At 22.7% G+C, this 12,199-nt stretch overlaps 1 protein-coding gene across 1 annotated transcript in view; it reads right to left on the reverse strand.

The window, feature by feature from the left end:
- Positions 1-7,391, reverse strand: part of LOC145838048 (protein spinster homolog 1-like) — a 35,592-nt gene extending 28,201 nt beyond the window's left edge. The window contains exon 1 of the mRNA XM_082945576.1: positions 7,308-7,391. Coding sequence (XP_082801702.1) covers positions 7,308-7,383 — 76 coding nt within the window. The 5' untranslated portion in view covers positions 7,384-7,391. The remainder of the gene's footprint in view (positions 1-7,307) is intronic.
- Positions 7,392-12,199: the final 4,808 nt, after the last annotated feature.

Raw genomic sequence — 12,199 nt, forward strand, 5'->3', positions numbered from 1 at the left:
GTTACGAAATTAAAGAAAAACTTTGAAATCATTAACTTGTCTAACTTTGAAGTCTAATTTTCAATTAGTTTTTCCAAATAGCTTATTTGAACTAGATTTTGTTACAGTATCTTGGGTTACAAGGCCAATAATTAATATATAAGAATAAACTGTATAATAATAAACAGTAAAGAACATTTAGAAAATTTTAGAAATAGATTAAATGTTATGCAAGAAACACTTTCTTAAAATCTTATGATTTTTTACTGAAAAATATGAAAAACATTTTCTGTACATGATAATTACAGTCACCTCTCGCGAATCTACGCACATTGTGTTCACAAGGAAAGTGCGTAACTAAACAAAATGCAACAAATATACCTAGTGTATTGGCTGTTTTCTTAAAATGCATTTAACTAAATACAGTTTTGGGAATTTCCTTTTTTTTTTTACAGAAGTAGTTTTCATTCAAGTTGTTCATTAATGTATTTTAATAAAAATTGTACATGTGTATACAAAACATTTTTGACTTTGTTCCTTTCTCACCTGATACTAAACTTTTCTTGCAATACAAGTCTAATCTTAGATGGGCAAAGAAAAAATTAGCTAATAATAAGGGATTTATTGAATTTAACTTATTGAATGAAACTTTATGCAATAAATATTAAGAGGAATTAAAGTCTTGTACATTGTTCGAATTAAATATATGAAGAGGTGTTAGAAACATAAAAAGAAAAGCCATAAACTTAAATAGATTCCTTATGAAAGGCACAAACTAAAAATGCAAAATTTCAATTTTGTTGAAAATCTATCGCCTCCTATATTCGTCAAAATATTTACTTTAAATTTTCTTGAAATGTTCCTTTTGTTATGTTGCCAAAAATCTGGGAATATGTAAAAAAATGTAGGACTAATTTGAATTTTTGAGAACTCCAAAATGCGTACTAAACGAGAGTGCGTAGATTGGCGAGAGGTGACTGTATAGTTTAAAAACAAATTAATTTCATAAAACAAAAACTTTTATATTTTGTATGTTTAAATTATACCTTAAAACTTGTTATATATTTTGCATAATGTGAGAAGTAAAACCTTTAATGGTTCATATAAAGAGACTTATTATTTTTTGGTATCTTTTTAAACGCTTATGAGTTGAAATAAATATGTCCACTAAAAACTATGTGAATTATTGAAAATTGTTCAAAATAACTGTAGTAGTTGTTTGGTATACTAAAAAATAGCTTTTTATGTTAGGTAAATTGTTTAAAGTTTAAAAAAAAAACTTTACTAATTAACAAATAAAGTTAAAAATTTAAAACATTTAGCAAATTTATAAGTAATATCAAGATTAGATTAGCAGCTATAAAAAGTTAGTTACTCAATTAAGTTTAAACAAATTTAATTTAAATAAAAACTAATTATAAACGTGTCAAAAATCAAGAAAAACTGTTATTGATTATAAAAGAAAATTTGTGACTTAACTTTAAACTTGAGTCCTTTAATAAAAAGTTAAATTTATTTCAGGCGCTTTCAGCGATAAAATTATATTATCACGTACTTAAAGACTGTGAAGTTTTTTAAATACAAGTAAAAGTCAATTGTTTTTCAAAACATGTTAAAAATTTACAAGGAAAAATTGTGTCGAATCTGTTCAGGAAAAATTAGGTTTACTTTAAACAGATAGTATTCAACTATTAAGGGAAAGTTTAAATGAACTCAAAACTTATGTAACTTGAAATTATTCGAAGTTCAACAAACTGAAAGAATGTAATCGGTTTTTTTGTGGCGCGTTTTTTAGGTTTTACGTTTTAGTATTAAAATCATTACAATAAAAACTGATGTACCAAACAAACTAGTTGAAAAACATTTACAATACACATATTAAAACTTTTGTAAACATTATTATACTTTTATAAAAAAAAAAAAACTCATGTGAATCAATAAAATTAAAACTTTGAATAAAAAAATATTTACTTTATTGCTGTGAATATGGTTTTCGGTGCATGATTTTTTCTGTTTGAATGTATATTAATTATTCATAAGCGACTTAACATGCCGGGTTTAAATTTGAACGAGCCAATTACAAAGCTTCCTTTGTGGCGTGTACAGAGGTCACTCTAGCGCACTTTCACCAGAGTTTACTAAAGTTCTACTTGAATCGCGCCATTATAAATCATTTCTATATAAAGCTTTTTGTTGAGAGTCTTAATGGGCAGTCAAATAAAGATTATCAAAGTTTTTTGTTGGTTTATGATGTTTGGTTTAATGTTAAAGTGGTTAGGCATTAAGTGTATGTCATTAATCATTTTATTTTCTGTAAATTATTTTGGTGTATGTAAGCAAACAGGATTTGACTCTAAAATGTTTGTTTTGATACTTAAAAAAGATTAAGTTTTAATATTTACATAATGATGATTATAAATACTGTACAAGTTAATGATGACCTTTTTTTATTAATACAGTTTCTAAAATAAACAGTTATTAAGCCAACAATACTTAATTCTTATTTTGATAAAAATTGTTTAAAAAAATATTTAAAACTAAATTGATAGTATATCCAACTAATTTTTTATCAAAATAGTGTTTTTATTATTTATGCAAACAATACATTTATCTGGGAGTTTTAAATTTGTTCCTTTAAAGAATAAACCAAGAAAATAATTTATGTTTACTTACAGATATGATATCAATATAAGACAACAACAACAAAATTATATCATTTATGTTGAGTTTAATACAAACAACTATTTGTTTTTTATTTTTAATACCTTGTTGAATGAATAACACAGTATTAAGTTTGCTTGTTTTTCTTTCTTTTATAACATCACAAATCAAAAATAATCATAATATCAAAAAATAGTAAATTGTAAATACTACATCAGTGCAAAACATGCAACAAAGAAGTTTATTAATACCATAGTGGAAAATTAAAACTTAGCTAACAACCTAATTATTATTAAAATTATTTGTAACTAGTTGTTAAAAAATAATATTTACAACAAAACAAACTGTATTATTGAAATTATTGTTTTAATATGTCAGTAGATATTTTTTTAATAAAAAAAATATATAAAAACATAGACTAAAATAATGGAGTATAAAGCAATTGCATAATATTTTTAAATATCAGTTTGTTTACTGTTCTTAACTGTAGTTAGGATAGAATTATTACTTCATGAAAATAAAACAATTTGGTCACAAATAAAACATTACAAACAAAAACTTTTGCACCCTAGTTTTTTTTAAACATCGCTCCCAAACTTAATTGAAATACAATTATTACTCATTAGTAAGAGCACATAACTCAATAACATTCTCTTTAGTTAAAGATCACACCATATATACTAACTAAGCATTAGAAGAATTTATATATAGATTGGAGAAATAAATCTTTTCAAAAATAAGTACTTGAGTAGCATTTCAACTATGAAAAGTTTAAAGACTTCAAATAAAAGTAATTTTCTGAGTAGGTTTATTTATAGCTTTTTGAGTAGCTAAACTAAACGTTTTTTTATTGAGTATCATTTTTTGCAATACTGATGACTATTATCAATGGTAATGCATTGTATTTAAAATTATATAAAACAAGTGTTGCTTATTTTAACATGGACTTTTATAATAACAAAAAGTAAACTAAACTACTTACAAGATAGCTACTTTACTAGTATAAAAATATTAGATTACCATAGGTATAATTTCAGTCGATAAAAAAAAACAAGATTATTATACTTTTGAATAAAATTAACTGTAAAGTATACAAAAAACACTTTATACCAAAGAGTGCATAAAGATCGGTTAAAGAAAATTCAATAAGTAGAATAGTGACATTTAAAGTAGTGGTTATTTTAAGTGAATATTCTAAATAATTAATGAACTTTCTAAAGCCACTAGTAGAATACCATTAAATAAACTTTTAAGAAAATTTTGCTAACATAAAAATTCATTCTAATTTATCTTTTACAAACAAGTATACTAAAATAAAACTTTTAGATGAATAAATATGTAAACTATTAATTTTTTTTAAAACTAACTTTAGAACTCGAGTTTTAAAAATGATAACTAACCATTTCTAAAAAACATAATAAACTTAAGGTTATAGATTTATAAATAGTAAAATAATGTGACTAATTATTAAAATTAAAGCAAGTTAAAGACTTATATAATTATATTTATATTCTAACATGATTCTAAACAAAAAAAAAGTTAATAAAATTTCCAATAACTCATGACATGTTTAATACTTTGAATATATTTGTACAGTATGTAAATCATATAAAACATTTTTTGATTTGTCATACAAGTATTATAATTAGTTACATATCATTAAAGACTAAATCTAATAATGATAAAATAAGCTTAACATACTTTTTATTTACTGTTAATTTTATTTTTCCAAACATAAAAAAATAGATTCAATTTTTAAATACATAAAAAAAATTGAAATAAACATTTAATAAACTACATGTTTTTCAACTCTAGTATTTATGATGGAATATATATTTTAACTTTTATGGTTATAAAGTAAGCTGATATTTAAATTATTTACAATGCAATTAACTTTTTAAAATAAGAATTAAACAAAAAGATAAAAATAAAGTGGCTTGAAATACATTTAATGTGTTTAACAATTATTATATTAAATCTTTTATGGATTAAATTTTTAGTTACGTTCAATTATTCTCATAAGCTTACAATAAAATTAAATAAATGAAGTATTGTATTTGTTGTTGTCAAAACAAAATGGTAATTCATAAACTTTAAAAGGTTTAACTATAAAGTAAATAAATTTTATTTTTCTAACTAAAACATATACTCTATTGATAAAAATTGATAGTTTTAGCATATATATTATAGAATACATTACTAGGATCATGATAATTAAAAAACAATTGAAACTTTAAAAATATAGTACCATCATGTAAATTTTATTTGAAAAGTAATTAACTTGTTTAAACTTTGACCTTAAACAAACTATTGTTTGAATTTCAGTTCATGTCTAAAAACCATGATTAAGTATATATTGAAAGTTTATATTAAATTGTTTTTAATAAGTGCAAAATAATTGTATATATTTTCTACTAATTTTAGACAATTTCATAAAAACAAGAACTTTTATATGTTTAAATTATTCCTCTTAACTTAAATAAAACATCAATTTATACATTTATTGATAAAAACAATCAATATTATACAGCTGTATAAATATCTAAAAATACTAGTTAATAAAAATTATAAATTACCACATATTAAAATAATGCAATTTATTTAAGATACTGATTTTGAATAAAAACAGTTCTTATTTTTACTTAATTTGAAGTTTAAACTGTTCAAGGTTAAATCGATTTCTTGCCTATTAAAAGACAAGTTTTTAAGAAAGGTTACATTAATTTTAAACTTGATAATGATTTAAAAATGTAAAATTTATTCTGAAACATTTAATGTACTTAAGCATTTAACTTTTTGTCTGTTTTTATTTAAAGCTGTTCTTAATTTAAAATAGATTAAGAAACAATCATGATCTCTAAATTTAAAACAAGTTTCTGAGAAAACTTATTTTTATAATTTCATTAGTGATAAAAGGTTTTAAATAAACAAAAGCATAAAAACTTCCTTGTTATATACTTACTGTTAATAAAACTTTATACATAAAAAATAACTTTTAACCTAAATTATTGTGTGAATTCTTTTACTATTTCCGGTATATATACTTTTCCATTGTTTAAAAATATGAATTTGGTAACTTTTTTTAAACACAAAAACAGACTAACAAATTACCAAATATTTTACATAAATTATAGCTGCATCTTATCAAATTTAATTACAGTCAAAATAAATATACTATTTGATTATAATAATATTTCAATATTAATTAGAAAGCTATTACACGTACAATGTTTTTTATAAACTTTAATTACTTTATTTTCCTTGAAAGTTTTATTAAAATATCTTTTTACAAATTTCAAAAAAAATGAAGTACTGTTTTATTGTTCAGCACCAAAATTCATAATTAGGAATACAAACAATACTATAAACTGATCAGGAAATTTAAAAACAAATCATAAAAAACTTTAAAGTCATAAGTAGAATTTAACTGCTAAAGTTGTAAACTTTTACTGTTGGAAAAAAGTTATAAAGTTTATGGCTAGGCAAAGGTTCAATGCTAATTTAATTAAGAACAAAGTTACAGACTGAGGTTTACAAAGTTTTCAGTTTGTTTGTAATGTAAGCTGTGTAGTTTTTAAGTGGATTATACAATAAGTGTCGTACTTATATCATTACAAAACAAACTGTTTTATGACTGCTACCATAGCTTGTTTAAAAAAAATATACATAAATAAAGTAGATATTAATAAATGATAAATGGGCGTAATTAATATAAAAAACAAATTGAAATTGTGTCTTTGTAAAGTAAAATTTAATGAATAAAGTATTAGACTAAAGCTATTTTCTATTTAGAACTTGAATTGGATAATTTTCTGATTATTGTCACAATTGTTTTTATACATAAAAAATATTACAAAATTAGCAATCATTAATTAGCTACAAGTATAAACATATAATGTATTTTTATTATTTTAATTATTTTGTTTTTCAGAAAAAATATACTTTAATAATAAAAAAACTAATTTACAATAAATACTTCAATTAGACTTAACACTATTCAATACTTTCAATATATTTACACCTTTTGTAATTAAACAAATCAGAGATTTCAAAGTGTTAAAAAACTTAAGTAAAACTTGAAACATATTAAAAACTGTTAAGTGTTATCTTAATTTTTTAGTCATACAAAAAGATACAGGTTGCAAAAATTACAAAGTATATTCTATCAATTTTTTTTGACAAAAACATGTTTAAGACCAAATGATAATGTATAAAAACAAAATGAAAAAAATAGTCAAAACGAAATATTTTAATAGCCACAACAAAATATATTCTTTAGTTTTAGTTGTAAATATCTTTTAGATTAAATATAATAAGTCAAAAGTACAACTAGTAACACAAACAATTAAAACTTTATATATCCATTTTAATTTTACCTAGTATTCATTAATTTGACAATACAACAAAATTAAAACGAAATATTAAGTGTAAAACAACATTTTTATAGAAGTTTTTATTATAATAATTTTAGGAAATAGATTACCACCTTGTATTTTGATATTGACATATAGACAAAAATCATTCAATAGTTTTAAAGCAATAAAAATTTCAGCAACTTTATTGTCAGTATAGTACAAAACTCTCATTTTTTTATGAATTAAAAAAGCTATAATCCCTCATGTACCACTATACCTTATTATTTACATCACAAAAAAAAAACTACAAACCTTTAGAACTTTCAGCTATGCCAATTGTGTCAGTTTCATCACTGCTGCTATTTCTATTTGTTGGTGAATTTGACATTATCAAATAAATGCTGTAATATATACTAATAATATATAATTAATTACTACTATTATTTCTATTTGTTGGTGAATTTGACATCATCAAATAACTTCTGAAATATATATTAATAAATTGTAATCAATTACTACTATTGTTTATATTTGTTGGTGAATTTGACATTATCAAATGCTGTAAACAATATACGTTAGTAATAATTTATTAATCACTACTATTGTTTCTATTTATTATTTAAACAATTGATGTATTTAATAACTATTAAATATATTTAGCTATTTAGTTTATTCAAACATTGAAAAGAACACAAGAGAATAACTCTAGGACCTTTTGTAATTCAGAAATTTATTTAAATATAACAAAGTTTTCAACTTTGTAATAAAATATTTCTTGTTCTACATAGATTTTTAAACCTTTCAACTTTAACTATAGAATATTTGAGGAAGTTCATTTAGTTATAGTTTTGTGCATGAAAAGGAACTTAAATTTAAGTTACATTGAAATATACACAGTTCAGTTTTTTGTTTGACAATTTTTTTTTTAATTCTCTTAGCTTTTTGAATGCTTGTTGAATAAGTTTAAAACATAAAATAATTGTAAAAAATCTAAATAAAAAACATAAAAACCACATTTTTTAATTTTCCATTAACTTGTTCATAAAAGCTATAACCACCCACATAGATGTTACTCATTAAAAAGTATTTTGAAAACAAACTAACTTTATAAAAACAACTTATGTTTTGAAGTATACATGCTTTCCAAGCAAGTGACACAAATGTGCTTAATAATTAAATATAAATATGTGTCACAATTTTGTTAACCTAAAATATATCTTATTATAATTTGTTTATTTAATTTAAAATCAAACAAACTTTAAAATTAAAAAATAATGTCAAGCAACAACAAGTGCTGCCAAGCTAATGTAATTTCTCAAACCAATGGTTTTATAGCTGAAAAACCAGTAACTCAAATTTTTTTCTAAAACTTTGTTGTGCATACTTAAGAAACTAGTTTTTTTGTGGTTTTCATAAGCATCTGTAAACAATATTCTATAGTATGTTTTGTTGTATAAAAATTTAATTTTTAACACTTAGACAAATAACGACCATAATGTAATACTTGTTGTTCTTCAATAAACCCAATATTTAAAACTCTTAAACCTAGTTTTTCACTGTCAGATAACCTTAACTAAAATGTAAAACAACTTTTTTGTTTCACTTATGTTTATTTTTACCTTATTATGTTTTTATAAAGTATTTTTGACAAATCATAACCACCACTCTTTTAGCTAAATGTACTTGCAGATTGTATTATGAATTTAATCTGTAAGTTCCATTAAGCTTTTTTCAACAATAGTTCAAATTAGCAGTATAGTCGTTCAAGCAATATAAAAGATAAATAAAGAACTTTTTTAATATAAATTATCAGCAAATAATAAGACTGCTCTTACATTTTTTTTTTTGATTATTTTCTTATAAATATCTTTTAAATTTAACAGCTTATTGAAATAATTGTTGTAAGAGACTTTATTTTGAAAAACTAAAATTGAAGATCAAAAGGTTTTAGTTTAAGCTTATTTAAAAAAATAATTATTGCTGACAATCATAAAAAAGAGCAAATAATACAGAAACCCTTAAACTCACTGTAGTAAAGTAAAACAGACTTCTTTAAATACTTTTTTAAGTATAACAAGTTTACTTCTAGAAGTTACTAGTACAACTTAACAGTGACAGTTAAATTCCTTTTCTAAAAATATATATATATTAATACAGACATTTCTAAAACGATTTGAAAAAAGTATTATCAAAGCATTTGTTTATATTATTTTTTCCAAAAACATTAATCCTCTTAAATTTATTAAATAATTTAGGATTTTAGAAAAATTTTATTTAATGTTCTAAATTACTTATGTCTATAAATTGTTTTTTAATAGTTTATAAAAAATTATCAAAAGGTAAAGCTAATTAATTGATATTTTCATTAAATTCTCTTTACCATATAACAACAATAAAGTAACAAAAGTTTTTTGTGTAAATTTTAAAAAGTTTACTTTTGTGAAAGTTAGTTATCAGCTAACTAAAAGATAAGAAAATATTTTAAGAATAGTATACAACAAATTTATAATGATAAAAAAGCTAAGTATGTTTTTTAAAGTGAGGTTACTTAATTTAAAATCTGATTAACTTTTGAGTTATAAGCTATAAATACAGTAGCTTAAAAATTTATTTAGAAACTAAAAAGTGTTTTACTCTTTTTTATTTTATTTAAAAACTTCAAAAAATTTAATGTGTTAAGTGCTAAAAATGAGTTTAAAAAGTGTCTTTATTTACTGATTGATAAACGACTATTTTTTTATTGTATATGTGTCAGCCACTGAGTTTTGATTTTGCAACTTTTATCTCAGATATTTTTAAAAGCTGCCATTAGGACCCCTTTTCCATCAGGCCACATACTTTAAAAAATTTCCGAGTAAATAGGTAAATATTTCCTCAGAAACAGAAAGTAAAGAGTCTTTGACGACAATTGAAAGACAAAACATTAAAATACTTTAAACTGAAGCAACCTACTATATAAATTGATGAGTTTTTCAACTATATTGGTAATTATAATCCCACAAACCATACAACAAAACTATGTTTACCAAATAGCTATCAGAAGACAAATTAGAACTTTTGTATCTTGATGTTCTTTTATCAACTTAAAAACAAAACAAGCTAATAATAATTTATGTTCCTTTGGGTTTTTTTAAGGCCTTTATTTCAAGATAAGTTTATACTGTTAGATTTCTATTACAAACAACTTTTTATACAAAAAAATAAAAATTTGCTGACAATTTTTTTAATGTTTTATATTAATAATACTATTTAAGCTTTTATTTACAGTCGCCTAGAAAAATATTGCCCTGATAAATGAATCCAAAAGTGACAACAATGTCATAATTCATTCTATAATACTTTAAAACTTTCACTGCCATAACTTAGCCAAAAAAACTTTTAGTTTTATTTTCTTAAATTTAATCTAATCAGAAGACTACTCTTTACCAATTGATATCAACAAAAGTAATAACTATTAGACCACTAGCAGTTTTGATGGATTTTTATAATGAACATCGAATTTTCTTAATAACTCAAACTTTTTTACAAAGATTTTTACAACTGTATATAAAATTTAAACTCCTCTTAAATAATTTTTGTAGCACTTTTTGTAATATACATAATATAAGTTTTTATTTGACACATAGTTACTTGAAAGTTTTACAATTGAACATTGCATTTATTTATTGACTATTTTGGCTTCACAGCAAAGAAAAACTTGTTTGAATCAGCGGAAATTCCAAGAGTTTCTCATAAACTTCAATTTTTAAATTTGAATTAAGTATATGATTATAGTTCAGTTCAAGGTTTCCCAAACTTCTATTCATAAGGCTCCATTTAAAAAAACAATAGCCCCCTTAATAAATATATTATTTATTGAACGATAAAAAAAGCGCTCAAAAAGTTTGGTCTAAGGACCTGGTGTACAAGGAACCGTTCGGTTATCGATTCGTACACCAATAAGATTTCTAAAATAACCTTAAGACTTTTTTTTGCTCTTCATCACCAAAACCAGATAGTAAGTAGTATAAGTTTCAAATGATAGCCTTATATCCCTAATTGCAGTTTATGACCCCTAATTTTCTAAAATTACCTAAATTGGAAAGCGCTGATCTATTGTAAGTTTTAAAATTTTCTCGTAATATCTAGTCTAAGTTTTAAAATTACCCTTAAACACGCCTTTTTTTTTTTTTTTTGCTTTTCATCATGAACTCCAGAATATTTAGAGTAAATTTCAAAAATTTCCTGTAATATCTAATGTGAAACATTACCCGTAAACACACCTAAGAAGACCTTTTATTTTGCTTTTCATCATTAACTCCACGATATCTAATGAAAGTCTTAAATTATGGCCCCTTCGCAGTTATGGCCCCATAAATTTCTGAAATGGCGTCCAAAAGTACCATCTAACCCTTAAGGAAAGTTATTTTTACGTAGAACTAACACTTTTGGTTCTTAATGGTGTTTATAGGCACTTAATTGATATTAATTTGTTCAGATTTAAAAGATTATTTAATAAAAATTGATAATCCTACATTTATTAATGTTAGTGAGTAATGATTAACGAGTAGCGACTGTTATACAATGGGTATGATTATTTTTGTCTTTTTTAAGTTGATTTTATCTTAAGTTACTGAAATGTTGTTCACCTTTCCACCGCAGCTATTGACTTCTAGCCAACGAAAAAAATATATTTAGACAATTTCCAGGTCCTGGAAAAAACATTAAAAAGTATCCGTGGGACTCGAAAATTAAAAGATTGTTTGTACACCAGGTCCAAGAACCGAGTATTTTAACAATTTTTTTGTCGTTCATTAAATAATTATAATAATAGTTTCCCGAATAAGCAGGTTTTCATTTAGTTGTTTATTTCTTAAATAATTCTTTAATTAAAAGATAGTAACACTTGTTATATCAAATGATACAAATAAAAAGTTACTACATGGAACAATTTAAGAATTTTGTTAAACATAATAAAAAACTCTACTTACTAGTAGTATCAATCAAAAAATATTGTATTAGTTTCACTACTTTATGCAGGCTAATGTAAAAGATTAAACTAAGTAGCACTTAATACATTTGAGTTTAGTGTGTGATATGTCTAAAGCAAAATAAAAATGTTTTTTATTACTTGGTGTTTCAATAAATCTATAAGAAAATTGTACTTAAAATCTGAAATTTTTTTGTAATCAAAGTAGACAGTAAATTTATGTCAAAATCTAGGA

This window comes from Thalia democratica, chromosome 6 (assembly GCF_965202585.1).
Source record: "Thalia democratica chromosome 6, ktThaDemo2.hap1.1, whole genome shotgun sequence".
NCBI classification, from domain to species: Eukaryota; Metazoa; Chordata; class Thaliacea; order Salpida; family Salpidae; genus Thalia; species Thalia democratica.